Here is a 26,165-nt window from a genome sequence, read left to right as displayed (position 1 = left end):
CTGGAAACAAGTTTCACAAATTCAGAACAAGGATGTTGCTGCTTGGCTAACACACACATATGTCCTCCAATTCGAGGTGCTTCGAGACACACCGTTTCATCTGGTGCTATCAGGGGTTGATGAGAGCCACTCGTCTTTCTGGGTCTGCTGCAGCTGCGGTGTGGTGAGTGGCAAGCCTCTCTGATGGCTCTCCTTTATCTTCACATCAAGTGATTTGCTGCTGCTTTCATTTTGATACTTGTGCCAGATTGAAAAGGGAAACTTTACAAAGTTTCTGGATGACACAGGTTCAGGCTGAAGAGATGCATCCTGATCCAACTTAAGGACTGATCAACTTAATTTAACTGAAAACTCTTAATCAGACTTTTTTATTTCATTTTTCTATTTTGTGTCTGCCTTGAATCATCTTTTATAGTTTCCTGTCTAAAAATGCCAGTGTTTGATTTAACAAACATGACTGACATACCACCACTATAAACAATCTTCACATATTTTGCATTTAATGAGGATTTCTAAGATAAACATAATCCCTTTAAATAAACATGCTTGAAGGTTAATGTTCATGATGTGTCAAATTAAAACTTATTAGAGCTTTGTACAAAAACGTTTTTGATTAGTCCTTTAAAATAAAAACTTAAAGTCTGCACTATTTTTATGAAACAGTTATTTTAAGTAGTTTTTTCATCAGTTTTGCCATCATTACTATTATTCCTCAAAATTGTGACACTATGGAAATAACGTTTGCATGTAAAGGTATAAAAACATGTTTATGTTCGGGTCATCTATTACAAAAGAGGATGTGAAACAGACTGCTTTCCTCCTTTTTCAATGCATATTATATATATAGCTGCTGTCCTAAAAGGTCAGAATTCAGGAAAATGTTCTATGATCAAAATGTGCCTAGATACTCAAAGTTAAAAAAGTTTAAGAAAACTCTATTTAAAGCAACTTCTTAGAGTTCTTAGTGCGAGAAATACAAGCTAAAAGGGGAAATAGTGGCATGTATGTCATTGCACAGTGTCCAGGATATTGCCAAATCCTGAACGTGGGTGTTTTGTAACCCCAACAAGAAAGGAAACATGTTGGATAGCAAAATGTTTCTTTACACATAGTGACATGACTCACTGTTACCCAAATAACAATCCAGATAACATATTTGCAATAACAATCTATTCCGAACATGACTGGCGGGTACACTGAAAATAGCCACTTTTAATTCATACAGTCTTTATTTTAGGCATGGCAGATTGTGTTTGTTGACAAAATTCACTCAAAATTTAGTGGCATCTCTCTTCATTCCTTCGTTCCCCATCTTACTCGCTCTCTTTCTCTAGATTGGCTTTTGTCAGAGCCACAGGCAATTACCTATTACCAGTAAGCAGAAACTTAAAAAAAAGGAAAGCAGGGTAAAATGGAGGCCTTTATGCACACAGCTGATAAGAAACAGGGAGAAATTCCATTTCTTTCACATTGCTGAGTGCAGACTTCACCAAATAGTGGGTTCGTGTCGACTGAGGGCAGCCATCTGAATTTGACTTTGAGTGATAGCTACAAATTATTAAAATAATCCCTGCTTGTCTTATGGGGTTGTTTGCAATTTAACAGTCCAGACATGACATGTGTACCCTGGGGTAGAGTGTTTGTTCTAGACAAGAAAACAAGATTAATAAAAATCTAATAACTAATAGTTCTGATTTATTTATTTTGCTTCTGAAGAATATGTTTTATGTTTATCCTAAGAAGTAAACAGAGGACGTCTTCAGTTTCTAACAAAAATCAGACATGAAAACCAAAAAAGGAAGTTTCTAAATGCTGTGGTATCTGTTACTGGCCTCGCGTGTGTGTGTGTGTGTGTGTGTCAACATGTCCGTGTGAAGTTTACCTCTGATGAAAGAAATCACTATGGGTCGTCTGCCTTGTCAGATAACACAGGAGCTTTTCTCTTTGTTGAGTTCTTTGTGGCATTTGCCAATCACATTCACTGTGGTGAATAAGAGAGTATAGAATAGAATACAAGATTTTCCCCAAAACTCAAACCTCATTATTTTGTTTTAATTATTTTTGTTACGTTTCTTTCTTTCAAACATACCACATAACCAACAATGAATTGTGTTTACTTTGCATACAGTCTGTGAATCCAGAAGCTGGTTTTGCTCATTTGTCTGAGATAGATTCCTCCACAGTTGTTCACAAGCCTCACTGCTGCACGGCCTGACAAGTTTGTCTCTTCCTACGCTCAGCGTAGGTCTGTCTGTGTTTTGCTGCCATCTTTCCCACTTGCCTCACCTTTGACCAGAGGTGTGCTCTGTTGCACCTGTAGTGATGTCACACGGCCACCGAGTACACCTGTACATCACTGCAGCAAAGTTAGAAGGAGGTCAGCAAAACCAAGATTTTTAGGGGTGGGACGCTGCTCTTTAAAAGCATCGAGTGCTTTATACCTAAAAAAATCTATGAAATAAAATGTTCTCATTTTTTCTCAAATCTTATTTTGTGTAATACTTTGTGACATGTGTGTTGTTTCCATACAATTAGTAACAACTTTGTCCTTCCTCCCATACAGCAAAGAGACAGACAGTCATGCTGTGAAGTCATGTCTGCGTCTTGCTGCTGGTGCTTCGTGAGCTGACAACCGGAGTTGAGTCAATTTTAAACTTTCCTGCTTGCGTTATGGTGAGTATTTCGAAAGCATTCATACAACACCTGTGCCTGTAAGACGATGGTTCCAACTGATTGTTGAATCTAAAAAGCAGATTGTTGACTTAATATCAGAAGTATAATATGCCAGAGAATTGCTCCCATCTGCTCAGCTTTCAAGCTCCCATCTTCTGCTCATTATACATGACCAATCAGCTATGGAGCGCATGCCGGCAAGCCTGGGTAACTTCTAACAACTGGTAACTACAATACTGCTGCTAGAGGAGTTGTATCCCCCTAATAGAACGGAATAAGAGGAGAAACACACAAGAGTTCAACCATTATTTTCTAATAGTATGGAGAGCCTTTTAATGTCACATTAATGTCAGTGAACTGATTCATTTTGAACACTGTTTAAAGAAGCTCTTAATCCATGCTCCAGCTGTCTTTATATTAAAGTGTAATACATACATTATGGAGATCCCACTCTTTCTCACTTCAGCCTGCTGTACCAAACACTTGCAGCAAGAGCACACTTACTCTTTCAAACCAAGAGACGTTATCGCTCTCAACTCCTTCCTCACACGGTGCAGCATGTCACTCGAAAGGAACCTCAATTCAAATATAATTTTGATAGGGCCTGAAAGTTTGTGATTCAGGACTAATGCATTTCATTCTGGCCGCCTAACAGGTGTTATCATCATGATATCCATATGGGTGTCAGTGATCGTCATACTGGTGGCGAATGGAGTGAGGAATGGTGAGAGTTTCACAGAATAAAATAGTAAATCTAAATGGAAAAGCTAACCTGCACCAACAAAGACAATTGTTATTGTAACTTCTTCTTAGACTCTGTCAAAACTACATAAATAGTTTTAACCTCCTATTCACAATTGGTTTTCTCATTGTTAGAGGAAGATGTGCAACCATGTGCCAAGGTCCAGACATCAAGCTCAGTGGTGCCTTTGGGGTCACCTGTCACAGCCACCTGTGTCATCAGAGATGACTGCCCTCTGGTCATTGGACAAGCTGTTCATATAGAGTGGCGCCTGGATGATGGCTTTATTCCCAGCAGCCCTGAGGCCAGTGAGAGTGGGATGATTTCCAAGGTTGTTATACCAAACTTCAATCACTCCAGGGCATTCCTCACCTGCTGTGTCCAGGCCTCTCCCATTCAAGTAGTAGGAGGAGTGGAGATCAGAGCTGGATGTGAGGACAATCTTAAGTTGGCTGTTTTTGTTTTGCCACATTTGTTAGTTGGTGATCAAATGAATTTGCATTTATCTCTATTTCATCTATTGAAAAACAAACTTGAAAGAAAAGAGGATCAGCCTCAACATGATAAATGAAAAGAAATACTGAATATTTTAATTAACAAACTTAACTTTTTAACCAACAAAGGTAACTTCTTCATCAAACAAACCAACAGATGTGACACATCTTAAAGATATATAGATAAATCCATGTTTTAGAAGTCCACAGCTAAAACAAAGATTTTATCAAAAGGACTTAATCAACCCATCTAAAAAAAGCTACACCTAATTCTAAATCTCTCATTTATCATTCTCTGCCCAAATGATATAGATCAACCAGAAGCACCACAAAATCTCAGCTGTCAGACAAACCTCACCAATCCTAACACCATGACCTGCAGTTGGGCCCCCGGGCAGCAGGAGACCTACTTGCTCACAACGTATACCCTCCACACTGAGATAAGGTAAAAATCAGAAATATCTATCAGAACGCAGTGTCGGGAATGTTTTAAATGTCATTTACAATAAATATTTCTGAAGTTGCATAACTGTGCTTCCCACATTATGATTTCCTCATTTCAGGGATTCTAACGAGAACCATACTTACAAGCTGCCAACAGGAGCCCACAGCTTTACTATCCCTCGTTCCGACTTTGTCCTGTTTTCAGAAATGAAAATATACATGAAGGCGGTGAATGAACTTGGAGAGCTGACCTCCTCACCCATCATTTTGGAACCAGTTAGTGCAGGTGAACAGTAGAGAGAATATGCATTTATTGAATGTTTGCACAAATTATTTCTACTGTGCCCATTGGCCTCCATTAAAATGTCATTGTCTGCTATTTCTTACCAATATTACACTATTTTAAACCTTCCTTTTCTTTAATATTCAAGCCACAGGACTAAATGGTATTACACAGCATTTTGTATGAAAACACAAATATAATAAGATTTAAAAAGTGCATGTGTAATTATTTCCTGCAAAAATACTGATCTGTGATAAGCATGTGTAATGCTAAAACATGAGGGAGACAAGTTTTTCTGCATAGAGAGAACAAAACCGAAGAACTGTGAAAAATACAAGTTGAATAGGTGTACATCTGTCTTGTTTTATTTCAGCTAAGTTTGACCCACCAAACATTCAAAGGGTTGAAGCTGTGGCAAAAAGGAACGGCTGCCTAAAGTTGAGTTGGAGCTTATCGCAGCAGCAGGCCTGGATGAGTGGCCACCGTCTCAACCTGGAAGTTCGACTTAAGCCTGCTGACAGTAATCAATGGAGTGAACAACCAGTGAGTACAAATCAGTCCTGTGCTGATATAATCTGAAAGCTTTGTTAGTTACCTCTAGATACAGTAGCTGCACAGCATACCACCACCATATGGTAGTATAACCTCCCTCAAGTTCATAAGCTGTTTGCCTGGAGTCATATCTGGTGGGTTTGTGTCCTCTGCCACATGATAGGTCCTGGTGAGCCGGGTTAAACCAAACAAGTCTGTGGACCTGTGTCGTCTCCTCTATGGGACTCAGTATTTTACCCAGATTAGAGTCAGATACAAGCAGAGCCCCTGGAGTGAATGGAGCAGCAGCCAGTCTGGAGTCACCTTGGAGAGTGGTAAGACTGAGATCAATTTAGAGTGCCACAATCAGTCATTCTAACATTTTCCAATCTATTGCCTTTTCTTCCGTTTCTTGGTCTTTTCAATATATGCTAATGCCATGTACTACATCTCCCACTGCTTTGCTCTAAAGCACAAGCTGAATTGATGTATTGAGTTTTGCCGCACACTCTGGCAGTGAATCCATAGACCTGTCTTGTATAGAGAAGTTTTTCAAGTACGAGACGAGAAACACAGGCTTTTGACAAGCTGTGAAGCTGACAGCCATCTCTTTCTTTTCAGCTCCCACTGGACGCCTAGATTTTTGGATGAAGGTATCAGGGGATCACATGCACAAACAACTCAACGTACAGTTGTTTTGGAAGGTACATGCATCACACCCGTTGCCTGACACCTGTCACAAACTATATTTTCTGTTATAGCTCTTGCTGAGTGTGTGAGGCCTGCCATTAAAATATCTTCTCAATTTATATTTTATTTATTTTTTTTCTGTTTTAGCCATCAAAACAATTTCGTGCCAATGGTCAGAATGTGTCATATATCGTCTCAGTGCAAAAACAGCCAAGTGAAAAAGGAAAGGTGTGCTCTACAACAGGGAATTACTGTACTTTCCAGCTTCCCAAGAAAGCAAAGAAAGTATATCTGAGCGCTGTAAATACAGCGGGAAAATCGCCCCCCACTGAAGTTAAGATTTACCAACCTCAAGGTAAAACTACCATGCTTACCCGTGCTTAACCTGGTATAGAATGTACCTTAGGTATGACACAGTTAATTTTTTTTCCTTGAATTACGTCTGACATGTTTTTGTCTCTGCAGGTCATACGGTGATATCAAACATGACAGTCACTCCTGGTGGTGACCAGTCTCTCCTGGTCCAGTGGAAAGCTCTGGATACTTCTAGTCTTAGTGGTTATGTGATTGAATGGAGACCTCTGTTACAAACAGATCTGTCTCACATCCAGTTTGAAATTGCAGACAGAAACCAGTCCAGCCTTGTTATAACAGGTATGTTTGATATTGCAGGTTTTAAAATCTTTATGCTTCCTATTTTACTCAAATTGTAGTTGGTTCTCCTAATCTGGTTCTCATCCTTTACCACAAGAATTCAAACAATCACTCTTATGCATGATCTTCTTTTTCCTGTGCATGACCTGCCTGTACATACTGTTGGGAGCTCTTGGGCACTGATCCACTCTAACCTCTTCACTCTCATCAATAGGCAGCATTGAGCCCTACAAGCCCTATGGGATCTCTGTGTATCCTAGGTTTAAGGATGGGATAGGCCTTCCTCAGACTGTTAATGCCTACTCGAGACAAAAGGGTAAGTCACCAAAGACTCCAGGTGGATCACACAAAGAGCAGGCAGAGGTGTGAGATTCGGCCTGCCTCACCTTTGAAGAAGTGAGAAAAAAGTTTGCCACACGAGTAAAAAAAAAAACATATTGTGAAATCTAACAGAAGCAGCTGATATGTGATGAAATAATGCCCTCTTGTGGATATAAGTGAATAAGCATTTTTGTTGATCCTGAGCTTTTAAGCCAGTGTCAGTGTTTAAGATCCTAAGGTCACTGTAACTGCAATAATCACTCATGATCAATGTAATTATTTTTTTAAAGCTCCATCAATGGTTCCAAAACTTAGAATCAAGAAGACCTGGCAGTCACATATTGAGCTTACATGGGAAAAAATACCTTTAGAACAAAGAAATGGAATTATCAAAAGCTACAAAGTCTTCTACTGGAATGAGAAAGGACCCATCAAGGGTAGGTGAAAGACCTTCATTTGGCTTTTCTATTTTCTACATATTTGAGGCTATTTAATGTCTGCTTTTCTTTCAGTTGTGAATGCGGACCTGGAAGAGAGGAGGGTGATTCTCAGAGACCTCAACACCGTGTTCCTATATGAAGCTTTTATCATGGTTAGCACATTTGGTGGGAGCCTGAATGGGTCAGCAATTCATTTTGAAATTGAACCCTTTGGTTAGTATGATTATATTATAGTAGCTTAACCTAACATTGTAATTGACTTAGTGTGTATGTCCGCATGAGATATTTCATTCAGAATATGCACTTCTATCTTCTCAGATGCAGTTACCATTGTGATGATTGTACTAGCGTCTGGTGTTGGACTGTCATTGTTTGCTATATTCATAGTCATGACTTGTTTCTCCAACCACAAAAGGTGAGATCTTTGACGTTTTTTGTGTTATGACTGAAGCTGAACTTAGCTTTGATATAATTTATTCTACACATATTCTTTCTGTTCTTCTATTTCCAGGATAAAGGGGAGATTTTGGCCTGTTGTTCCAGATCCAGCTAACAGCAGCATCAAGAGATGGACGTCAGACTCAACAGAGGTTCACAAACTTAATCTGTGCAAGATAAATTGCTTTCATCCAATATGCTGTTTTACTTGCTGTTAAAGTTGCAATAATCAATAATTTTATAAAAATTAATAAAATGACTGTGTGATAGAAATAATCCCTCAGATAATTACCACATGACTCTAGTTCAATTCTGTGCTGCATTTTAGCATCTTTCAACTTACTGTTTTGGTTTTGCGGCCCACTACTTTACTGTTACGTTTCACTTTATTGCTGTCATTGGCTTTATTTTCATATGCAGCAGTGAGCTGTTATAAAATACTGATATGTCCACTGTCCACACCATGCCCAGCATGCAAAGTTAGCAACTATCCATCCATCCATTATCCTAATTGATTTTCCTGTTAAGAGTGGCGGGCTTGCTGGAGGCTATCCCAGCTGTCTTTGGGAAAGAGGCAGGGTATAACCTGGACAGGTCGCCTGTCTATCACAGAGCTGAGATATAGAGAGACACAAGTTAGCAACAAGTATTACTTAACCTAGTGTCTGGAAATGTTAGTAATTATAATTTGTCAGTTTGATGTTTACAGGTTGTTAACCTAAGTGTCCAAAAAAGCAATAAATCCTGCTTTAACTGATGTACTGTATATTCATATAAATGCCATTAGATATAAAATACATGAAGCCGTACAGGCCCCTTTACATTGACATTTATTAATTCAATATTTCCTCTTCCAGGATACCCATCCTTCCTGGGACAACGATGAGCCTGATCCAATATATCTGTCCCATCTCAGCTTCCTGGACATGCCTACTAAACTAAGCAAGGAGGAGGATGATCTTTGGTTAAACAGTGCAGAGGAGACAAGTGACCTGGGAGAGTCAATCTGTGGTTCACCATTCATCCCTGGATACTCTGGTTCAAACAGCGACTCTGTTCCCTATGCTACTGTGATCTTCTCTGGTCCATACCGCAGTCCTCCACCCAAAGAGAACCAAGTCTACCTGCGCTCTGAGTCCACTCAGCCCCTCTTGGAGATGGAAGAATCCTTCAGTCCAAAGTGCTACCAGAATATGGCAAATCACGAGCTGCTAGAGGAGCAGTGTTTTTTTGGGCCAAGCCATGACTGTGTACCTGAAGAAGGCACAGACTCCGTCATTGTCTGGGATGACTTTCCTTTTCTACAAGCATTAGCAATGAATGATACTCAAAATGACTAAAAATAATTAGCTAATTATAGAAATAACAGCTTTGCAAGATATTGTGTAGGCCTGTGTCTAGATCTGAGTTTGTGTCAAGAGCTGACATTGAGAAGTTGGTTGGTTCAGCATGGAGCCCAGTTGTAAATAAATGCTAGATTAAATTAGATGCTGAAATCACTTTGATATATGATTATGATGTCTTGTGCTTTGTCTATAGCACACTTTGTAAACACACACATTACCTCTGCAGAAAGGCTTTTTACTGAACAGCAAAATATGTTGTTGAGATGATTGTTGCAGTAGTAAATTAAGTATGTAAATGTTCTAATTTTTCAATGCAAAGGTGACACAGTTTAAAATGTAAAAGATTTAATAAATCCATTTCAAATCCAATAAAGAAAAAAAATGTGTGTCAGTGTTCACTGCTATTCCTCTATCTTTGGTGTTTATGGAGCTTCATTAACAAAGCTGTTTTTCTCTAGGTGCAATTTAATATGGAATCTAAGTAGCCTATTCCAAAAACAAACAGTGAAGTATATGAAGTAAAAGAATCACTCAATAAAGTGGAATTAAATCAGATCAAATCAAATGTATACGTTTAATCGTTATCGTCCCATTCAACACCACAAACCTGAGAGCGAGCGCTCATTTTACCTATCGATGTGTTCTGGAATCGGTAGTTTAGCCTGGTCAACGTCTTCCTCCGTCTTCACTCAACTAGTTTAGTCTTATCAAAATGGCGAGCCTCATGTAGGGGTCGAGTGTGATTACTTGTCACATTTTCATTATTTTATACGGTTTAATTTCTACCTTGTTAGCTCTTCCGTCAGCATGTTCACAACCATAGCTCTGCGGACCGTCCTGAAATCCTCAACTGGTGTTTTGCGGGAGAGCGGCTCTCTGTGCTCTGCTGTCTCACTCCCACCGTGGACATGCAGCGCTGCTTTACTGTCAGGTCCCAGGGTTAGTTGTGGTAAGTACAATAAGAAGAAAAACCTATAAAAGCTGCCATTAAATGACTTTTTATAGTGTTCACCACTGCGTTTTTGTCAACACAAGGGTATCATTAGTTAGCTATTAGCACTGTTAGAGCAGCAGTGAACAAGTCGACTCACTGCACGATGCACGACAGCCCCCAATTATACCATTTATGCTCAGTAACTTAAACTAAACTAAACTAAGTAAGGAAATTAGTTTAATTAAAGTTCAAAGATTAGCTAGCAAATTGGTTGCAATGTGCAATAGCAAGTACAGCATAGTAATTATATTAGCATGTCATAAACCTTTACAGTTCAGAGAAAGAAAACATTAATATCATCTTAAAATGTATTCAGAAAGACTCTAGGACTGTAACTAAGCATTAAAGATCCTGAAATACTGAGATTCCCTTTTATATTAGCTACTAATTAACATGCTGTGTAAACTGGAACCAGATGTATATAGAAAAAACGTAAAATATTTGTTTAGCATGATTATTATTATTTGATTATTAAAACATTTGTTGTTTTAATTAACTAATTACTACCGTCCAGAGTTTAGTATGAAATCATCTTAAAACTTAGAGTGAGATGAGTGAATCTCACATTAACCAGGTCTCTGCAGTTGTTTCTGGTCTAACTGCTAATCCAATGGAGGTCTAGAAGTGAAGTTAAACAAAACTGCTCAGGCCACACTGGTTTAATTAATGATATCATTAAAGATTCCTGTTATATACAGCTGCAAATTACTGCAAAAATCTATAATGATTGTAAAGCCATGTTGCTCCTACTCATAACATCATCATTTGCTTATGAATAAGGCATTAAATGGCATTCTGTGTTAAAATATCTTTAATTGCCTTACATTTTACTTATAATGTAATGCAAAAAGGACAGTTTAATGCAAATTATTGCTAAAGATTGGATTGACTTTTATAGCAGATATAAGCATATAAAACATAATCTCTAATCGTGCGTCATTGTAAAAAACATTTCATTGACTTCTTAAGTCAAAACACCCAACAAGTATACGAAGGACATTCTGTATGTGTAATGAGCTACTTAATGTTTGTAAGGTTATATAATCTACAAATTAAAACTCAAACAACTAAAAATTCAGCTTTTAATTATTACTGCAGTCTCAAAATTTTCAACCCCTTCATGTTAAGCATGTTTAGTTCTTAGTGGAGCATCCTTCTGCTGTGATGACCTGCTGCAAACATGATGCATAGCCAGACACCAGCTTCTGGCAGCGTTCCTGAGGAATCTTAGCCCATTGAAAAGGCCTCCAGTTTACTAATATTCTTAAGTTTGTGTGCTACAACTGCCTCCTGTAAATCCCACCAGAGACTATCTATGGGGTTCAAGTAAGGTGACTGCAATGGCTACCCCAGAATTTCTTCTTCTGTTTATTCTCCTTTGTGGACTGAGTTATGTTTGCCACCATTATTCTGTTTGAAGCCCAGGCGAAGCTTCAGCTTCTGCGCAGATGGCGTGATGTTTTCTCCTAGGATGTCCAAGTAACTCCAGAGCATCAATGAGCCACCACTGTGCTTTATTTAATCAGGGTGTTCATTTCAGCTGATCTATAGACCTGAATGGTTGCACAAAACACCACAGAACAGAATCCCAAAACATCTGTGCCCTAAATATGTCACTATGAGCATATTGGATCTGACATTTCTTGTGTTTTTAGGTCAGTAGTGGTGCACTCATCCTTCAGCGTTTAGTATGCGTCTTACTGTGCAAACTGATGCCTCACTGTCTGTTGTCCCCTAGTTTTAATGCAGGTCTTTTGCAGTCACTAAAGTTTTTTCCACCTGCCTCCTCGGAAATCTTATTCCAGCCCATGATAGTTTTCTTTTTCTGCCTTGTCTAGGTGGCTAGTCACCATTCCAGTAGTGTCTCTAGTAACATTAGTTGCACCAGTTGTGCTTGACAATTTATTCAGGGGTTGAATAATTTTAAGACTGCTGTAGTTATTAAATTTTGCATCTTGTCTTGAATCTAAAGGAACCACTTGTAACATTATTTGTGTTGGGATATTGAAATAGTTCCTGTTTGTTTTGTTCATTGCAAACAGCTGAACGTTTGTACATTTCACACCTAACCAATACACCTAATTTTCAATGTGGGTTGTATAATTTTGATTGGAACTGTATCCCTGCTGCAAACATAGTATTCATAATTGGTCATGTTTCACTACATGTGGTTATATAACTCACATATGCTTCTTTGTCTGCTCAATCTGATGCACTATCTAGCTAGATTACGATCACATAAGGAGCACCGAGAGCAGCTATGCTTTCATTTTCTACCTCAAGTCTGCTAAAATGTGATAAATTGTTTTCTCACTGTTGCATCCTATTTTCAGCTTCTTGACAGTCACAGATGTACCTAAGATCCATTAACAGGCCTGCCTGGCAACAAGTTGTTTTTTTGAAGGCCACTTCTTTCTCTGTCTGTTGCATGTCTACAGCACTCACAAGCCACATTTCAATAAAGAAATCCTCTTTCTAAACATATTTCAAGAGCCAGATATCATAATAATTTTGTTCTGCAAGTTCTAGACTGAGGAAGGTTTTTTAAAAGCAGGCTGTGTCTTAAATTACTGACAAAACTTGCATTGCAATTTCACACTACATGAAATGGCAAATTTTTTGCTGCTTTACGTGATATGACCTTTTAAAATAGTATATGTTTTATGTGTTTTAAAGGACGGAGAGCAACATATTGTCAGTTGTAAGTGTTGTTTGTGTATGGATTTGTGATGGAGGAAAACAACCAGTATTTAACAGGAAATTACAACATTTGGTGTTTTAATGATACTGACACTGAAAACCACTGTCCTCTCACCATCTGATATGTGTGTAGTTGTGTTTTATCTTGGGTGTGGTGAAGCCATGTTATAAAGATAATTTTTGTTGTGCTCTTCAAATCATGTAACTTAAACTTGTAGATCAGTTGCATCATCATCCTATGGATTTCTTCTCATGCCATGTATTTCTAACAACTGAGCTTTTACTGGGGACAGTTTCCAGTGCATATTATGTGGCATGCAGCAGAATAAACCTTCCGTCACTCAGAACTGACTGCTGATCAGGATAAAGTGAGGTTGCTGTCAATTATTTTTCTGCACCCTCAAATGTTACAATATGATAATCATTTCCTTTTAGACCTGCTCATTTCCTAGTTGTACTAATACTAACTTTCAATTTAGATAAGCCTCAGATTCAGGATAGTTCCAGTATGTGGAAACATCTACAAAAATAATCATCATCTAAACTAACACTTTCTCAGACACTATATTGCCATGGACATTTTTTGACCTTCTTTGAAAATAAAGTCAACATACAAGCCAGCTTCTGCCACCTATGCAGTTTTGTGCTGAAACCATATCAAAAATATAACAAAATATTATAACAAAAATGTATTTAGTTCTCTACTTTTACATCATGTGAATTTTCATTATATTGTAGTTCATAGTCAGCTTTCACTGGCAAACACTGATCCTTTACTGTTTATTGTCAGTTTATTGTATGCTGCCAAAAGCCATATATGTCATTTACTTTTGTCTTGCAACATCATCTTGAATTTGTTCTGTATATTCATCTTTTCTTCAGGCAGCAGATTGGATTAAATCTGATCTTTTGGTGATTCAATAATTCTGTCAAATCACAACACATTTATACTTTTTTCTGATCTTTTCTCAGTTGCAGGAAGCTTTGCTATTCCACCACCACTGAGACATTATGCTCGGGCTGCAAAGAAAAAGAAGACGGGTATGTCCTAAAGCTTGTCACTAAACCATGTTTTGACATTTAAAACGCTTTTATCCAAACATGTTGTGTCTCCTAGGCCCTGAGAGCCAGCTCAGTGATCTTCCCCCCACAATGCTGAAGATAGATTATTCACCTGTACCCCTGGCTCAAATGTAAACATACTTACACCAAATAAATTAAAAATATATGTACAATTTATTTTAAATCTGAATTCATATATTTACCAGATTAATTCACTACTTTTCTAACACTGGACTGTTTTCTGTTAATAGGACTGATGATCTTGTCAAAAGACTTCTTTCACTGGAGTTAGCCAGTCATGTAAGTTGTCCAACACCAAGAATAATAATAATATTTTTTTGTTGTTACTTACTTTGTATAACTTGTGAGAGCGAGTGATGTCTTTTGTTAAAATATTCACAAAGAGGCCACTTTTTTTTTTTTTTTTTTTTAAGTCGGGTTTTAATTATGTAGATTAATACTCAGTCTCATGCCCTCAGAGTGAAAAGCTCCAGCTGAAAAAAGAACAGCTCATTGCAAAAGTCCAGCGAGATGAGAATGACCGCAGCTCAACTGAAGTGCAGGGTCTGTTCCTACTTTTTACGCTTGAACCTTATGATATCGCTGAAATACAAAGATGGTTTAGGGGAAACCCGTTTTAATGGTATGCTAATTCAACCCATCTTTTACTGTCTTGTCTTCTGCAGTGGCCATTTTGACAGCACGAATTCGAAACTATCAGGAGCACTTGCACAAACATCACAAGGTGAGTGAAGGAGTTGAATCATTGTCATCTTAACATAAATCTTCTCCCTTCATAGCCAAAAAGCGAAACTTAGTCTGTGGACTAAGTTATATACAAAACTTTGATGACGTAATGTGATTTCGAGCAGATGAGTTGCAACACAAGAACATTTCATGTATGACCACATCTCCACATCTCCTCGCTGTCTTCCTCTCGTGTCAAGTATGCACTACAGGATATCCTGTGTACTCCCCCACATTAAATAAGAACATGCATAGCACAGTCATGGTTGGAAATTTCCATGTTGCATCACATGTAGAGGTTTTGTTTTTTTTTTTTTTTTTTTTTTGTCGTGTTTAAATGGACACAGATAGCGTTCTGAGGTTGTATCCTCTGGTTTGCAATTAAGTATTTTCTCACAAGCATAGTGTGTAAACAGTCATTACTTCATAATTTGGTGTCAAACATGTCGTATAACCCTGTCTTTTTGTATGTTAATCCATTCCAGGATAAAACTAACAAGAGGCGAATGCTCATGGCCATTGACCAAAGGAAAAAGCTTTTAAAACACCTTAGGTTGGTTCGCTATGATGCCTTTGAGAAGGTTTGTGAGCAGCTGGGCATCACCTACACTTTCCCCCCGGAGTACTACAGACGGGTCACCCGGCGTTGGCTGGCAAAGAAGGCCTTGTGCATTAAGGTAGCAAACAAGCTATATTTTTATTGCTAAAAAGTCTTTCATTTCACACTAGCAAAAGAGTATACTATAAAGTGTCTCACACAATTTCTTAAACTTAGTGGATGTTGATGTATACACTCATCTAGCTAACATGGTGAGGGTGTTTTTTCATGCCTCCCCTGACACTTTGTTGTGTTTCTTCACAGGTCTTCAACGAAGTGCAAAAGCAGAAAGCAGAGCAGAGACTGAAGATGAAGCAAAGTTTAGCCTCCGCAGACATAGAAGCAGCCGAGACAAAAGCTATTAACACCCAATAAAAGACAATATACTTTATAAATATATTACAACACTTTATTCTAAATGATTGCATATCTTTACATCTTTACATGTCGGTGTGTCATGTGGATAAATGTCTTAATTCCTAAAGTGTTACCATTATGAAATATTGTCTGCTTCTACAGGTTGTTGTTGTTCGAATTGTTAAGACTAATAAAGTGGCCTACAGCATGATATTTAAATGAACTTGGGAAATGAATTTGTGCTGAAATATATTACTATATCTGAAATGCTAAATTCAACTCATTGCTGCAGAAGCCTTTGAGCTGTCTTGTGCAATATATAAACTGCACTGTGGAATTCAAGTAAACCAAACTTTTTGATAGTTTAACACAATATAGCCAAACTGCTATTTTGTGGTTTATAGCACTTTGCAATGGCAAACCTGTTTTCTCACGATCTGTAAAGCAGTGACATGTTTCTAGTATGCTCACTTTATGCCAACATGTTTTAGTGCCTTTAAGCATCTAATATTTCAATATGATCGACATTTTTCAAAAAGTTTTTTGATTGGCCTTACGCCCAGTGTCTATGAACAAGCATCACCATCAACCACAAAATTCCTGTTTATAAAATAATGTTTTTGATTCGAATCTCTTGTTGGTCAGCCTAGGGGATGCATGGATTAGCTAGCGCAGAGATGTCTAGGTTTCAAAAAAGGATATACAAAAAGACCCAAGACAGTGATAGCTATCCAGAACGGGCTCAGGTAGAGGATACCCGACAGTGATCATATGTAATCACCCAACACAAACACATAGCAACCATGCAGGAGGAAGAGGGGCCACACTCACTCAGCAGGCACATGAAGTTATTCAGCCATATCCCATAAAGATTAAAATGATGAAGCAGAAAGAAGTTAAAACCTGGGTATAACCAAGTAAAAAGTCCATACTGAAACACAAAACACAATAGAATCCAGGTTAAGAAAAAAAGTGGAGATAAATAACAGTAAACCCAATATTGAAAAGGCTAGGCCAAACAGGAGTAGCCAATTCCAGAAATAAATCAAGAACAGTTGGTTAAGGCAAGACCTAGGAATATCAAGGTATGTGCTTTCATTTACCTTTGGCCTTCAATGCAACACTATCAGAGCATGACAGCTTCTCTGCCATGTTGGGTACACAGCTACTTTGCTTGCAGCTAAAGATTAACCGGGGACAGAAAGTAAATACCACATATAGATAAACAAATAACAAGACCTTTCTGAGTCTAGAGCCAAAAAAGTTTTTAGTTTTGCTTTTTTTTTTTGCAGTTGCATGCCATTATGTACAGGTTCAAATCTCACATAAATCCACCCCTTCTTTTACAAGCTGCATTGGTGACAGGTTGACCGAAACCACAAGCTAAGTGACAAGGGATGTGATGCATTTGTGGTGCCATATGAAGACTTAGTCTAAAGCGTTCTGACAACAGTTTGAGCTCTTCGAGCTGTGCTGATCTGATGTGGGATTGCAAAATCATTTAAAACCAACCTCATAACAGATAAATGCGCAAAAGATCAAGCTTTTGGAGATTATACCCACTGTCAGCGTCAAACGAGAGGAGCACTTCTTGTTAATGGTCTGAGTTTGTTAGTGAATCACCACAGATCTTTGTCATCCCCAGAAACTGCAGTTTGTTGGCAAGCCAGCATTTCACAGCTCAAGCTTGACACAGCTTCCTGTGTGGTGTGCAGTTTGTCAGTTCGATCAGGAGGAGTGCAGACTGACAACTTACTTCTGGTAAGTGAAACCTCTTTTTCCTCTTGCAGTAAATTAACTTCAGAATTCACTAATAATTGGTAGCCATTAAAAGTTTTGTTTTAAAAGTTGTGAATCTGGATAAACAGCCTTTGACAACATGTTTTTATTACGTCATACTCGTTTCATACATATACATTTGTATATAATAGTTTATATAACATATCATGTAGTCTAATCATGCTATTTTGCAGTCAAGTCTTGGTACACAAAAAATACCAAACTGAATATTTTCTGAGAAATATTAGTGGATGATGCTGAGTATACAGCAGTATGATAAGTAGGATTGTCTAAAAGTACCTGATTTTAAAGCCATGTCAAGCAATTGCTAATAAATTGTTGTGTAAATCTAAAGCTTTCAAAGACCACAAACCAGTGCCTCATATGGTGTTGAGGAAGTTAAATATTTGCTGCATGCATGGCAGCAGAGCTTCATGATCACTAACTGAGCTGCAAACTATGAGTTACATGTGAATACTATTATAGGGTTGTTCTACTATTTTAAAAAAAGCATCTTATCTTTTATTCTTCTTATTCTTCCGTTATATTTGTTGTTATATATGTTGTTATATTTGTATTCTCTGAATTATTCAATGAGAAGTCAGACCATGACAGCTCCCACCCTGGAAATCTTTAGCATTACATATAACTACATATGACCAAATGTGAAAACAATTATGACACATGGAAAGACTGATTAGGGTCATTTCTCCTACAGTTTTTCCACTTAAAACAAATTGCACTTATTTTGTTCTAATACCTCATTGTCTTTTAACTAGGCACCTTAATAACAACAAGTAGACCCAGTAAACGAAAATGTCAAACCCAGTGGTCACCCATCAACCAGGTGCAGGCGGCTATGGGACCAACGTCCAAACAGGAGAGTGGAGCACAGGCTTGTGCTCCTGCTGCAGTGACTTGTTAGTCTGTGAGTTCAAGACACAACATATTTCATGCTTTCATTCTTTTTTTTGTTTTGTTTGTTTGTTTGTTTTGTTTTCTCTTTCAAAATCTCACTGTGAAATACACTTCTATTGTGTAGGTGCTCTTGGATGTGTCTGTCCAATGGCACTGAGCTGCTACACAGCAAATAAATACGGAGAAAACTGCTGTTTGGGTTGTGTCCCAGGAGGATTAACAGCCATGAGGACTCATATGAGGCTGACGTACGGTATTCAGGTATGTAACTCGGAAAATTAATGTAGTTGTATTTAAAACTTTCCAGAACAGCTTCTCTTCTGTTTTCAGTGGTGCCTTATGTTTCACGTGGGAAGACTGGCTGTTTCCAGTAATTTTGTTGCGATGAAAGCCAGAAATTTCAGGAACTTAAGCAATCTTGGGTGTTTACTGCCACATGATGAAATATGAACTTCAGAATATTTTCTCATAGAAGACTGATTTTTAATGCTGGGATTTTTTTGCAATCTTTTAATTACAGGGAACAGTATGCAACGATGCCTTGATGACCTTTTTCTGTGGACTTTGTGAGGTGTGCAGGATGGCTAGAGAAATCCGCATCAGAAACGGAGAGATGTCACTGTAACAGGACATGAAGGATTTCACCTCAATCAATTCATACATTGATTTTTGTTGATGACGTCCAAATATTGTGGAAGTATTTCCTGATTTCTGTATCTTTTTTTCAGACAGCCAAGTTGGAACAATTCAATTCAAAAGTAAAATATATAATTCAGTGTAATAAATGTAATGTTACTCGCAGCATTTGTTTAAGTGTGACAAAGTCTGTAGTCCGCATTAGTGTAAATAAATTGCATTGTTCAGTCACAATAACTGCATCTGTGCATAAACCATTTTGTATAATGGTTTACGCATTGTTATCAATAAAAAATGTTTTATTGTTAAAGTAATTTCTTGTAGTTTTCTCTCTTACGATAAGATGATACACCTGATACTTTGATGTAACTGTGGAAACTATTGATTTCCATTCTTTTTGCCTTGAAAATCCTTAAAAACAATAAACTCTTTTACAGGGTATGGCCTTAGTGTGAGCATATGTTGGGCTGTTTATCAATTCCAAGATCTACTGTGTTAAATTTATTACTTTTTTAAGGATTTTTTTAGAGGTTTGAATGGCAAAATTAGGCTATATTTACAGAAATACTTTGTATGACCATAGGAAAACAATGAATAAAGGAACTGAGTCTGTCTTTTTACCTCTGCTGTTGAAAAATGGGATTTTTTCGATGTGTAATGGGCACAATATATAATTCACACTGTGGTTAAATCGAAAGTTTCACACTCGTCTTCCGCTTCCCTTTCCTCTACGTCACAACGAACTGAGCCCCGATTGGCTGCTTCCTTCGTGGCCTGGCAACCAGAAGAGGCTTTACCAAACAGATCGAGCCCCTATCAACGAGCTAGCTACAATCGCTAGCATCTTACATTTTCTGGAGCGATTAAACCGACCAGATTAGCATCATGTCTTCAAGGACTCTACCGCTGCTCTTCATTAATCTCGGCGGAGAAATGCTGTACATCTTGGACCAGCGGCTCCGAGCCCAGAATATACCCGCTGACAAAGCTAAGAAAGGTAGCTAGCTTAGCAGCCGTCCAGCTAACTACACAAATGTCAGCCCGCAGCGAAACGCTAGAAGGCGAAAACTACACGTTCAGCTCGGTTCGTTTGTCCGCTAATGTGGTTCAGAAGAAGTTAATATAAAGACAGTCAAGTCAGTTGGTTGTCTTTTGTCAAAGCCACATAACGTTATCTGGAAAAAAAAAAACACAGTTCACATATCTGTTGCAGCCCGGAGGAAATTTCAGTTTTTCCCCTTTTCCAGAGATCAGTTGTGAGGAAACGGAAACATCCTCCATGATCTAATTGTATGTTTCACCAAGCTTGACTCACAAACAGTAACTGTTGATGATGCTATGCAAGAGTAGTAGGCACTGAAAGTAAAGTGAAATGTAATCGTAGAGTAGGTGAAGTTGTGCCACACATGCCTGCTTTGCTTCATACACAGAAAATCCTGAAACAAATTAAGATTTGGTGTAAGCAGCCTTTGTCTGTCCAAGTTCTGTTTGGATTTATGTAACTGGCATAAATGCACACCAAAGTCTAAGAGAACAAAAAATGGACACATGTGACTGTACATCAAGCTTCCATGATATATCAATATGAGCAGGATCAGGACGGGCCTGGGCTTGAATTCAGCCTGTTACCTTTCTGTGTAGAGTTTGCATGTTCTCCTCATGCCACTGTGAGTTTCTACCTGCTTTCGGGCAGTCTTTATCGCTTTTGTCTCTTTGTATAATCCCAGACTGACTTGATGATGTTGAGTGCAAGACGCTGGAGGGAGCAAACTATCGGTTACATGACTACTTCTCTTTTCTAAACATAGGTTTTTATGACTGTGTGCATGTTGGAAGTAGTTGCTGTCATGCTGCAGAATGAATCTGGAGCTGGATTGTTAAAATTGCATGATGGATAAAAATCTAAATATCCAAAGTGTATAAACGCACAGCACAGTATTGTATATGTAGGGTCTACAGACTGGACAAGTCTTTAGATGCCTTTCAATCTGGTTTTCAGAACACTGTTACATTTATATATACATATCTCCTTTTTAATTTATAAAGTTTGCACAATAGCTGACTGGATAGAGGAGGACAGAAGGAGAGGTATTGTTTTAGAGCTTCAGTATAACCCTGCATTCATGCATTTGTAGCTCTCTGCTCTGCTTTTGCATAGACTGAACCAATACTCTGTGTAAAAACTAGGACTAGATAAATAAACAACAGATGAGATGTCATATTCACAGATAAGCTCAAAAATAACTGTACAATGGTCTCTGCACCAAGGTACATCATGTTTGTGGTTAGGGCACAAACTAGGGGGGTTGACTGACTAGTCTGCAATCAAATTACAGATCATTTAAAGCTATCAAGCACAAACCTTCAAACAAAGGTCAAAAGACTATTTAAAATTGTGTTAAAAGATAAATGAATCATTAATCTTCTTTTTCTGCCTATATAAAAAAAAGTAGCTCATCTGGGGTCACCACACTGTTTCTCCTCTAAGTGCACTGTTCAATTTTCACGCCTCTTTTCTTTAGTTGAACTTTTACTTCCTTAAAGATAAGTTTCACTTCTACCATGATCACTTTAACCATGATTATTTCTGTCATTCACAATAGCACCTGGCTTTGGGCCTGCTACCAATTAGGATACATGCTAATGGCTCCACGCTGCTGCTTTATTAGGGCCATTGGGATTAGGCTTGGGAACAAATATAGTATTTTTAGCTGACACATAGTATAGTATGCTGACTTGCCTGCTTTTAAACCTACAATGTGTAATGCACATTTTTCAAAACCTAGTTAACTCATTGCAGACATTTCTGTTGTACTATTTGTCTAACTAGTTATGAATGACATCATCACCACCATGTTCAACAAAAAGTTCCTGGAAGAGCTTTTTAAACCACAGGAGCTTTACTCCAAGAAGGCTCTGCGGACTGTGTTCGACAGGCTGGCTCACGCATCCATAATGAGACTCAATCAAGCTAGCATGGACAAGGTAGAGTGGTCATGTATAAAGATGTAGTTCCACAGCTGTGTACTGTTTACATTGTGAATGTTTCTGTTCCTTTTTTTCAATTTCTAATACAGCACAGTTGAATGTGCTTTGTTACAGTTAAATAATTCTAAAAATCAACCAGTTCTTTATGCAACACATTTATCATATTGTTTTGTTGCCTTCAAACATGGTACAGTAGTAATCCTGAAGTATAGACCCATAGTAAAATGTTGTTGTATGTGGCTCCCTCTGCTGTTTTTTATTCAAAAGCTGTCTTTCGTTACAGCTCTATGACTTGATGACCATGGCTTTCAAGTACCAGGTGCTTCTATGTCTGCGACCTAAAGACATTCTCCTGGTGTCCTTCAACCACATGGATGCAATAAAGGACTTTGTCAAAGACACTCCCAGCATTCTCAGCCAGGTTGATGAGACATACAGGCAACTCATAGAGGTAAGTGTGCAACTTCACTGTTGTCACACAGAAATGGGCAGCAGCATTACAGCAGCATACATGGCTTATTGGTGCTTCCTGCACTGTGTTGGTGTGAGTGAATTAGGTAAATTTTTTACAAGGAGTTACAATATAAAACAGGCCCCTAAAACAATCAAACTGTAAAAAGAAGAGAGTGAAGCAGCTAAGGATGTAAAAATACCAATGTTTTTATAAGAATTCAGTCATGCACAGTCAGCTGTGAAGTGTGAACTGATTTTACGCACACATCGCTGGTGATACATTTTCAGTCACTGCTTTTTTTTCCAGACAAGATTGAAAAAAGTTCTGTATAATACAGCTTGGCCAAGAAGAGGAAACGTATCAACTTTTGAATTGTCACAGCCTCATGACAGCTCAAATATCAGACACGTCAAAATAAGCAAGACAGAGAAAACAGATACAAGAATAAAATTACTTTTTTCTCATTTTCACAGATTTTGCTATTTTTAATTCTTATTTGTACTTTTCAGATGTATACATCCTTATCAAATGGGGAATTCCAGCTGATTAGACAAACTCTTCTAATTTTTTTCCAAGACATGCATATAAGGGTAAGTCTGACATTTAACATTTAGAGAATATTCCTTTTTTGGAGGTGTTTTATATTCATCACATTCATTCATGCTTTGCTAGGTGTCTATTTTCCTGAAGGACAAGGTGCAGAACTCCAATGGTCGTTTTGTCCTTCCTACTAGTGGTCCTGTGCCTTATGGAACTCAGGTCCCTGGCTTGATAAGGTACCAAGTTATACAGCTCCTCTCCCTCACACCCAAACACTTTTGACACTAAAGAGTCATAGCGATATGTAACGGTGAGATTAAAATGGCATGGATTGTACAGTGAATCTTTGGTCTTTCTTATTTAATGTTTGCCTTTCGTCTTTCGGCTTTTCCTTTCTTCTTTTGTCTTATAGTCTGGCTTCTGATTGTACCCAGGCATTGTAACCTTATGTTAAGTAGGCCTAACTGCAGCTAATTGCATTACAGAGTTTTGCTTGAACAAGTATTTGCGTTCTAATTTTAGATGTATCATGTGTTTAGCTTGTATCAGATTACTAGGGTTGTATGTGCACAGTGAAACATTTAATACGCTGAGAAAACAAGAGCTCATAGGCAGCAACATCTGAGCTTCAACCGTGTTAAAGTATTAAAAGCAATTAAAAACTAAAGGGAAATGACTTTCATTATAGACAACAGAGGCACTGTAAGCTTGTTTATCCATAATGTTTCTGTGTATGGTACTTCCAGGATGTTTAGCTGTACTGGTGAGGAGGTGACCAGATTGCAGTTCAGTAATGGAGGGAACTACACCGCTGCTCTCCGGGAAGGATCTTTTGAGATCTTTGGGGACAGGGTCACCAAACTTGGCACAAACATGTAAGACTTGATGGTTTTTTGCAGTGGTGGTGGGTTAGTGACTCTTTGTCATTGTCATTGTATTGATAGGTTTGTAGTGTTCACCGTAACCCTCGGGCTCACTGGACCCTCTGTGGTTTTATGGAGGTTTAAATACCTGGGGCTCTTTACCACTTTGGTTTCTCCCTCTTTTCCATCTTTTCATTTAGGTACAGTGTAAGCCGTCCAGTGGAAACCCACATGTCAGGAACATCTAAAAGTTCTGCTCAGCACACTAAGGTGAAACCAGTTTTACTGTAAGCACTGGAAATATGCAGAGTTTAGAATGTCTTGAACAGATGACATTTTAATGATTATTTCCAGTACATGATATGAACAGGAATTTGATAAGGTCGTCCTGATGTAGAACAGTACTCTACTTCCTTGTGCGTCATCATCAGGAGCAGGATCTCACAAATAACAAGTTTAACACAAATATCCTGAAGTAAACAATCTACTGTGTGTCAACAGGTCAGTGCTGCTCCCAACCCTCTGGCTAAAGAGGAGTTGAATCTTTTGGCCAAATTAATGGGGGGGTTGGAAGTTCAGAAAGCAGGAAATGCAGACAGTGGTTTCCGAGTCAATCTTTTTGCCACAGATGAGGAGGAAGAGTGAGTTGTTTGTGTGTTTATAATAAATGTTGTGTTTGGCTCTGACAATCAAATATTTAAGCTGCTTCTGAAAAAATAAGTATTTAACTTTAATTGCTCAAAACTAACATCATAATTCTCTTATCACAGAGAGGCATTAATAACAAGGCCAGATGAACTTTCATATGGAGTTATAAACATCCAAGCAACAAAGGTAAATCTCAGTTATCTGACCTCTTAAAGTAGTTGTATTATTTTGTGACAAATAATCCAAACAAACATCTGTTACTTAGGGGCAAGTTCAGGCTAGAAAACTTGAAAGTGTCAGAATTGTTCTGCTGCTCAAACCATAAGACACTCTTATGCCTAACACAACTGATCCTGAAGAAGGGCTCTTGATAAAAAATTACTCCAGTTGGGAAAGAGACAGATGTGATTGATAGTAAAATAGTCAAGAAATGACTTCTTGGAAATGTAATTTGTTTGTCTATAAGGTGGCTAGTGATGACCCCTCCATGCCTTGTGTCCACACAATCTGCAGAAAGCTAGTCAGCTTATTTATCCTCTTTGTTGTCCTGATTTTGGTTCTGCCTTCGTCTTGATGATGGACTGTAATATTGTGCAAGTAATGATCAGAAATCTGAGGCTTTTCTGGTCCAACAGGGATTTACTTTAAAGAGGGATTAGTTCCTGTGATGACCACTCCAACAATGTGATTGGTTGATAACACTGTCTTTTAGGACCAACAGGCCAATGCTGAGCTGGCCAAGATCATGGGAGAGTTCACCGATTCTGGAGAGCAGTCTCCAAGTGCTAGCAGCAAAGGAGATGACCTTCTGGCCATGATGGATGGTCTGTGACAGAGTAATCCTGACAGAAAAGCCCAAGGTGGAGAGCACAGTGCATCATCAACAGTCAACTAAAGACTAGTCTGCTGTCTGCACCTGCAAATAGGCTGGAGCAACCTCACATGCAGACAGAAAACCTTCTTCTGTGGGTGCTTTTAATAAGCAGATATGGTCAGGTGTTTCTAACAGTTGTCAGATGACCAATTGCAAATTTCCATAGATAACATCAGATAATGTGTGGTCATCCGAGCTTTAAATTGTAATACACTGCAGTAGTGTGTTTCGGTTTCAGTTCGAAATAGGCCTCTATCGGTGTGTTGACTGTGTAGGCAGTAATAGCAAAACATCTGTAAGTGAAGATGTCACATTTTTATAAATATGACTCAGACCGCATTGCTGTATGCAAAATGCACATTCATTTCACATGTGGTAATTTCTCTGAAATGCCAGCTTTAAAGGATTTTTCAGCTTACCATCCATAATTCTTTGTTTGTTTATTAGATCTTATGAAGAGGGAGTTTGATAACATTTTCTAATGAGCAAGTCATTAAAAATACCGTGGGGGAATCAGAAGAAACCCAAGTGCTCCTTCTATTCAGATTCCCTCAAATGTTTATTTTGGTAAAAAAAAAATCTTGCACTCCTACTGTACGAGGAACAACTTAGAAGATATTTTCCACTACCCTGACATATCTCTGAATGTTGAGATATGGCCCAGAAATATGCTCATTGATAAGTACATAATTATAACCCAACGTAATGCAAAATAAGTGTATGTCCAATATGTAAATATTTTTATTGTATACTTAATTTATTGTTTATATTTGTTTCTTTGTATAGGGAGGTGCATATTGCTGCAGTATTCAAATTGTTAAATGTGCAATGTAGGATTTTTAATAAACAGCAGAACAACATTTGAAATGTATGTTTTTATGCATTACAGTATGAACTGTATTATTGGCTTGGAAACTGATGCAATTGAGTGTTAATAATGGCATGAGACTT

General features: G+C 38.1%; 4 protein-coding genes across 4 annotated transcripts; all 4 read left to right on the top strand.

Annotated features, from left to right (window-relative positions):
- Window positions 1–20: 20 nt before the first annotated feature.
- csf3r (colony stimulating factor 3 receptor (granulocyte)) lies at window positions 21–9,440 on the top strand. Its single transcript, XM_026372386.1, has 17 exons — window positions 21–163; window positions 2,564–2,673; window positions 3,329–3,397; window positions 3,550–3,846; window positions 4,222–4,354; window positions 4,473–4,639; window positions 5,010–5,179; window positions 5,352–5,502; window positions 5,789–5,871; window positions 6,005–6,212; window positions 6,323–6,511; window positions 6,726–6,827; window positions 7,123–7,269; window positions 7,345–7,485; window positions 7,591–7,687; window positions 7,784–7,862; window positions 8,568–9,440. The coding sequence occupies exons 3-17, from the start codon at window positions 3,340–3,342 to the stop codon at window positions 9,048–9,050; spliced, it is 2,505 nt and encodes an 834-aa protein (XP_026228171.1). The 5' UTR covers window positions 21–163; window positions 2,564–2,673; window positions 3,329–3,339; the 3' UTR covers window positions 9,051–9,440.
- A 301-nt stretch (window positions 9,441–9,741) lies between these two features.
- On the top strand, window positions 9,742–15,733 carry mrps15 (mitochondrial ribosomal protein S15). The gene is made up of 8 exons (XM_026373471.1): window positions 9,742–10,005; window positions 13,723–13,791; window positions 13,868–13,943; window positions 14,064–14,112; window positions 14,292–14,376; window positions 14,499–14,557; window positions 15,045–15,236; window positions 15,422–15,733. Exons 1-8 carry the CDS (start codon window positions 9,864–9,866, stop codon window positions 15,530–15,532), a joined length of 783 nt encoding a protein of 260 aa, XP_026229256.1. The 5' UTR covers window positions 9,742–9,863; the 3' UTR covers window positions 15,533–15,733.
- Window positions 15,734–16,934: 1,201 nt separating this feature from the next.
- LOC113168795 (cornifelin homolog) lies at window positions 16,935–19,161 on the top strand. The gene is made up of 4 exons (XM_026369802.1): window positions 16,935–17,275; window positions 18,073–18,221; window positions 18,336–18,472; window positions 18,732–19,161. Exons 2-4 carry the CDS (start codon window positions 18,110–18,112, stop codon window positions 18,834–18,836), a joined length of 354 nt encoding a protein of 117 aa, XP_026225587.1. The 5' UTR covers window positions 16,935–17,275; window positions 18,073–18,109; the 3' UTR covers window positions 18,837–19,161.
- A 469-nt stretch (window positions 19,162–19,630) lies between these two features.
- On the top strand, window positions 19,631–26,064 carry oscp1b (organic solute carrier partner 1b). The gene is made up of 10 exons (XM_026370130.1): window positions 19,631–19,844; window positions 21,678–21,832; window positions 22,119–22,286; window positions 22,799–22,879; window positions 22,962–23,065; window positions 23,576–23,704; window positions 23,893–23,962; window positions 24,194–24,333; window positions 24,463–24,526; window positions 25,053–26,064. The coding sequence occupies exons 1-10, from the start codon at window positions 19,733–19,735 to the stop codon at window positions 25,170–25,172; spliced, it is 1,143 nt and encodes a 380-aa protein (XP_026225915.1). The 5' UTR covers window positions 19,631–19,732; the 3' UTR covers window positions 25,173–26,064.
- The last annotated feature ends 101 nt before the right edge of the window (window positions 26,065–26,165 follow it).

This window comes from Anabas testudineus, chromosome 16, assembly GCF_900324465.2.
Source record: "Anabas testudineus chromosome 16, fAnaTes1.2, whole genome shotgun sequence".
NCBI classification, from domain to species: Eukaryota; Metazoa; Chordata; class Actinopteri; order Anabantiformes; family Anabantidae; genus Anabas; species Anabas testudineus.
Note: the sequence above shows the minus strand (reverse complement) of the source record. Positions and strands in the feature narration are given on the sequence as shown.

Excerpts from the sequence above, each read along its gene's own strand:
- csf3r (XM_026372386.1), top strand. The coding sequence starts at position 3,340 with ATGATATCCATATGGGTGTCAGTGATCGTCATACTGGTGGCGAATGGA. Across the intron at positions 6,828-7,122 it reads TGCCTACTCGAGACAAAAGG|CTCCATCAATGGTTCCAAAA; the intron begins GTAAGTCACCAA and ends ATTTTTTTAAAG. Across the intron at positions 7,863-8,567 it reads GGACGTCAGACTCAACAGAG|GATACCCATCCTTCCTGGGA; the intron begins GTTCACAAACTT and ends TTCCTCTTCCAG.
- mrps15 (XM_026373471.1), top strand. The coding sequence starts at position 9,864 with ATGTTCACAACCATAGCTCTGCGGACCGTCCTGAAATCCTCAACTGGT. Across the intron at positions 10,006-13,722 it reads AGGTCCCAGGGTTAGTTGTG|TTGCAGGAAGCTTTGCTATT; the intron begins GTAAGTACAATA and ends ATCTTTTCTCAG. Across the intron at positions 14,558-15,044 it reads ACTTGCACAAACATCACAAG|GATAAAACTAACAAGAGGCG; the intron begins GTGAGTGAAGGA and ends AATCCATTCCAG.
- LOC113168795 (XM_026369802.1), top strand. The coding sequence starts at position 18,110 with ATGTCAAACCCAGTGGTCACCCATCAACCAGGTGCAGGCGGCTATGGG. Across the intron at positions 18,222-18,335 it reads CTGCAGTGACTTGTTAGTCT|GTGCTCTTGGATGTGTCTGT; the intron begins GTGAGTTCAAGA and ends TCTATTGTGTAG. Across the intron at positions 18,473-18,731 it reads GGCTGACGTACGGTATTCAG|GGAACAGTATGCAACGATGC; the intron begins GTATGTAACTCG and ends TTTTAATTACAG.
- oscp1b (XM_026370130.1), top strand. The coding sequence starts at position 19,733 with ATGTCTTCAAGGACTCTACCGCTGCTCTTCATTAATCTCGGCGGAGAA. Across the intron at positions 19,845-21,677 it reads CGCTGACAAAGCTAAGAAAG|TTATGAATGACATCATCACC; the intron begins GTAGCTAGCTTA and ends TTGTCTAACTAG. Across the intron at positions 24,334-24,462 it reads GCCACAGATGAGGAGGAAGA|AGAGGCATTAATAACAAGGC; the intron begins GTGAGTTGTTTG and ends CTCTTATCACAG.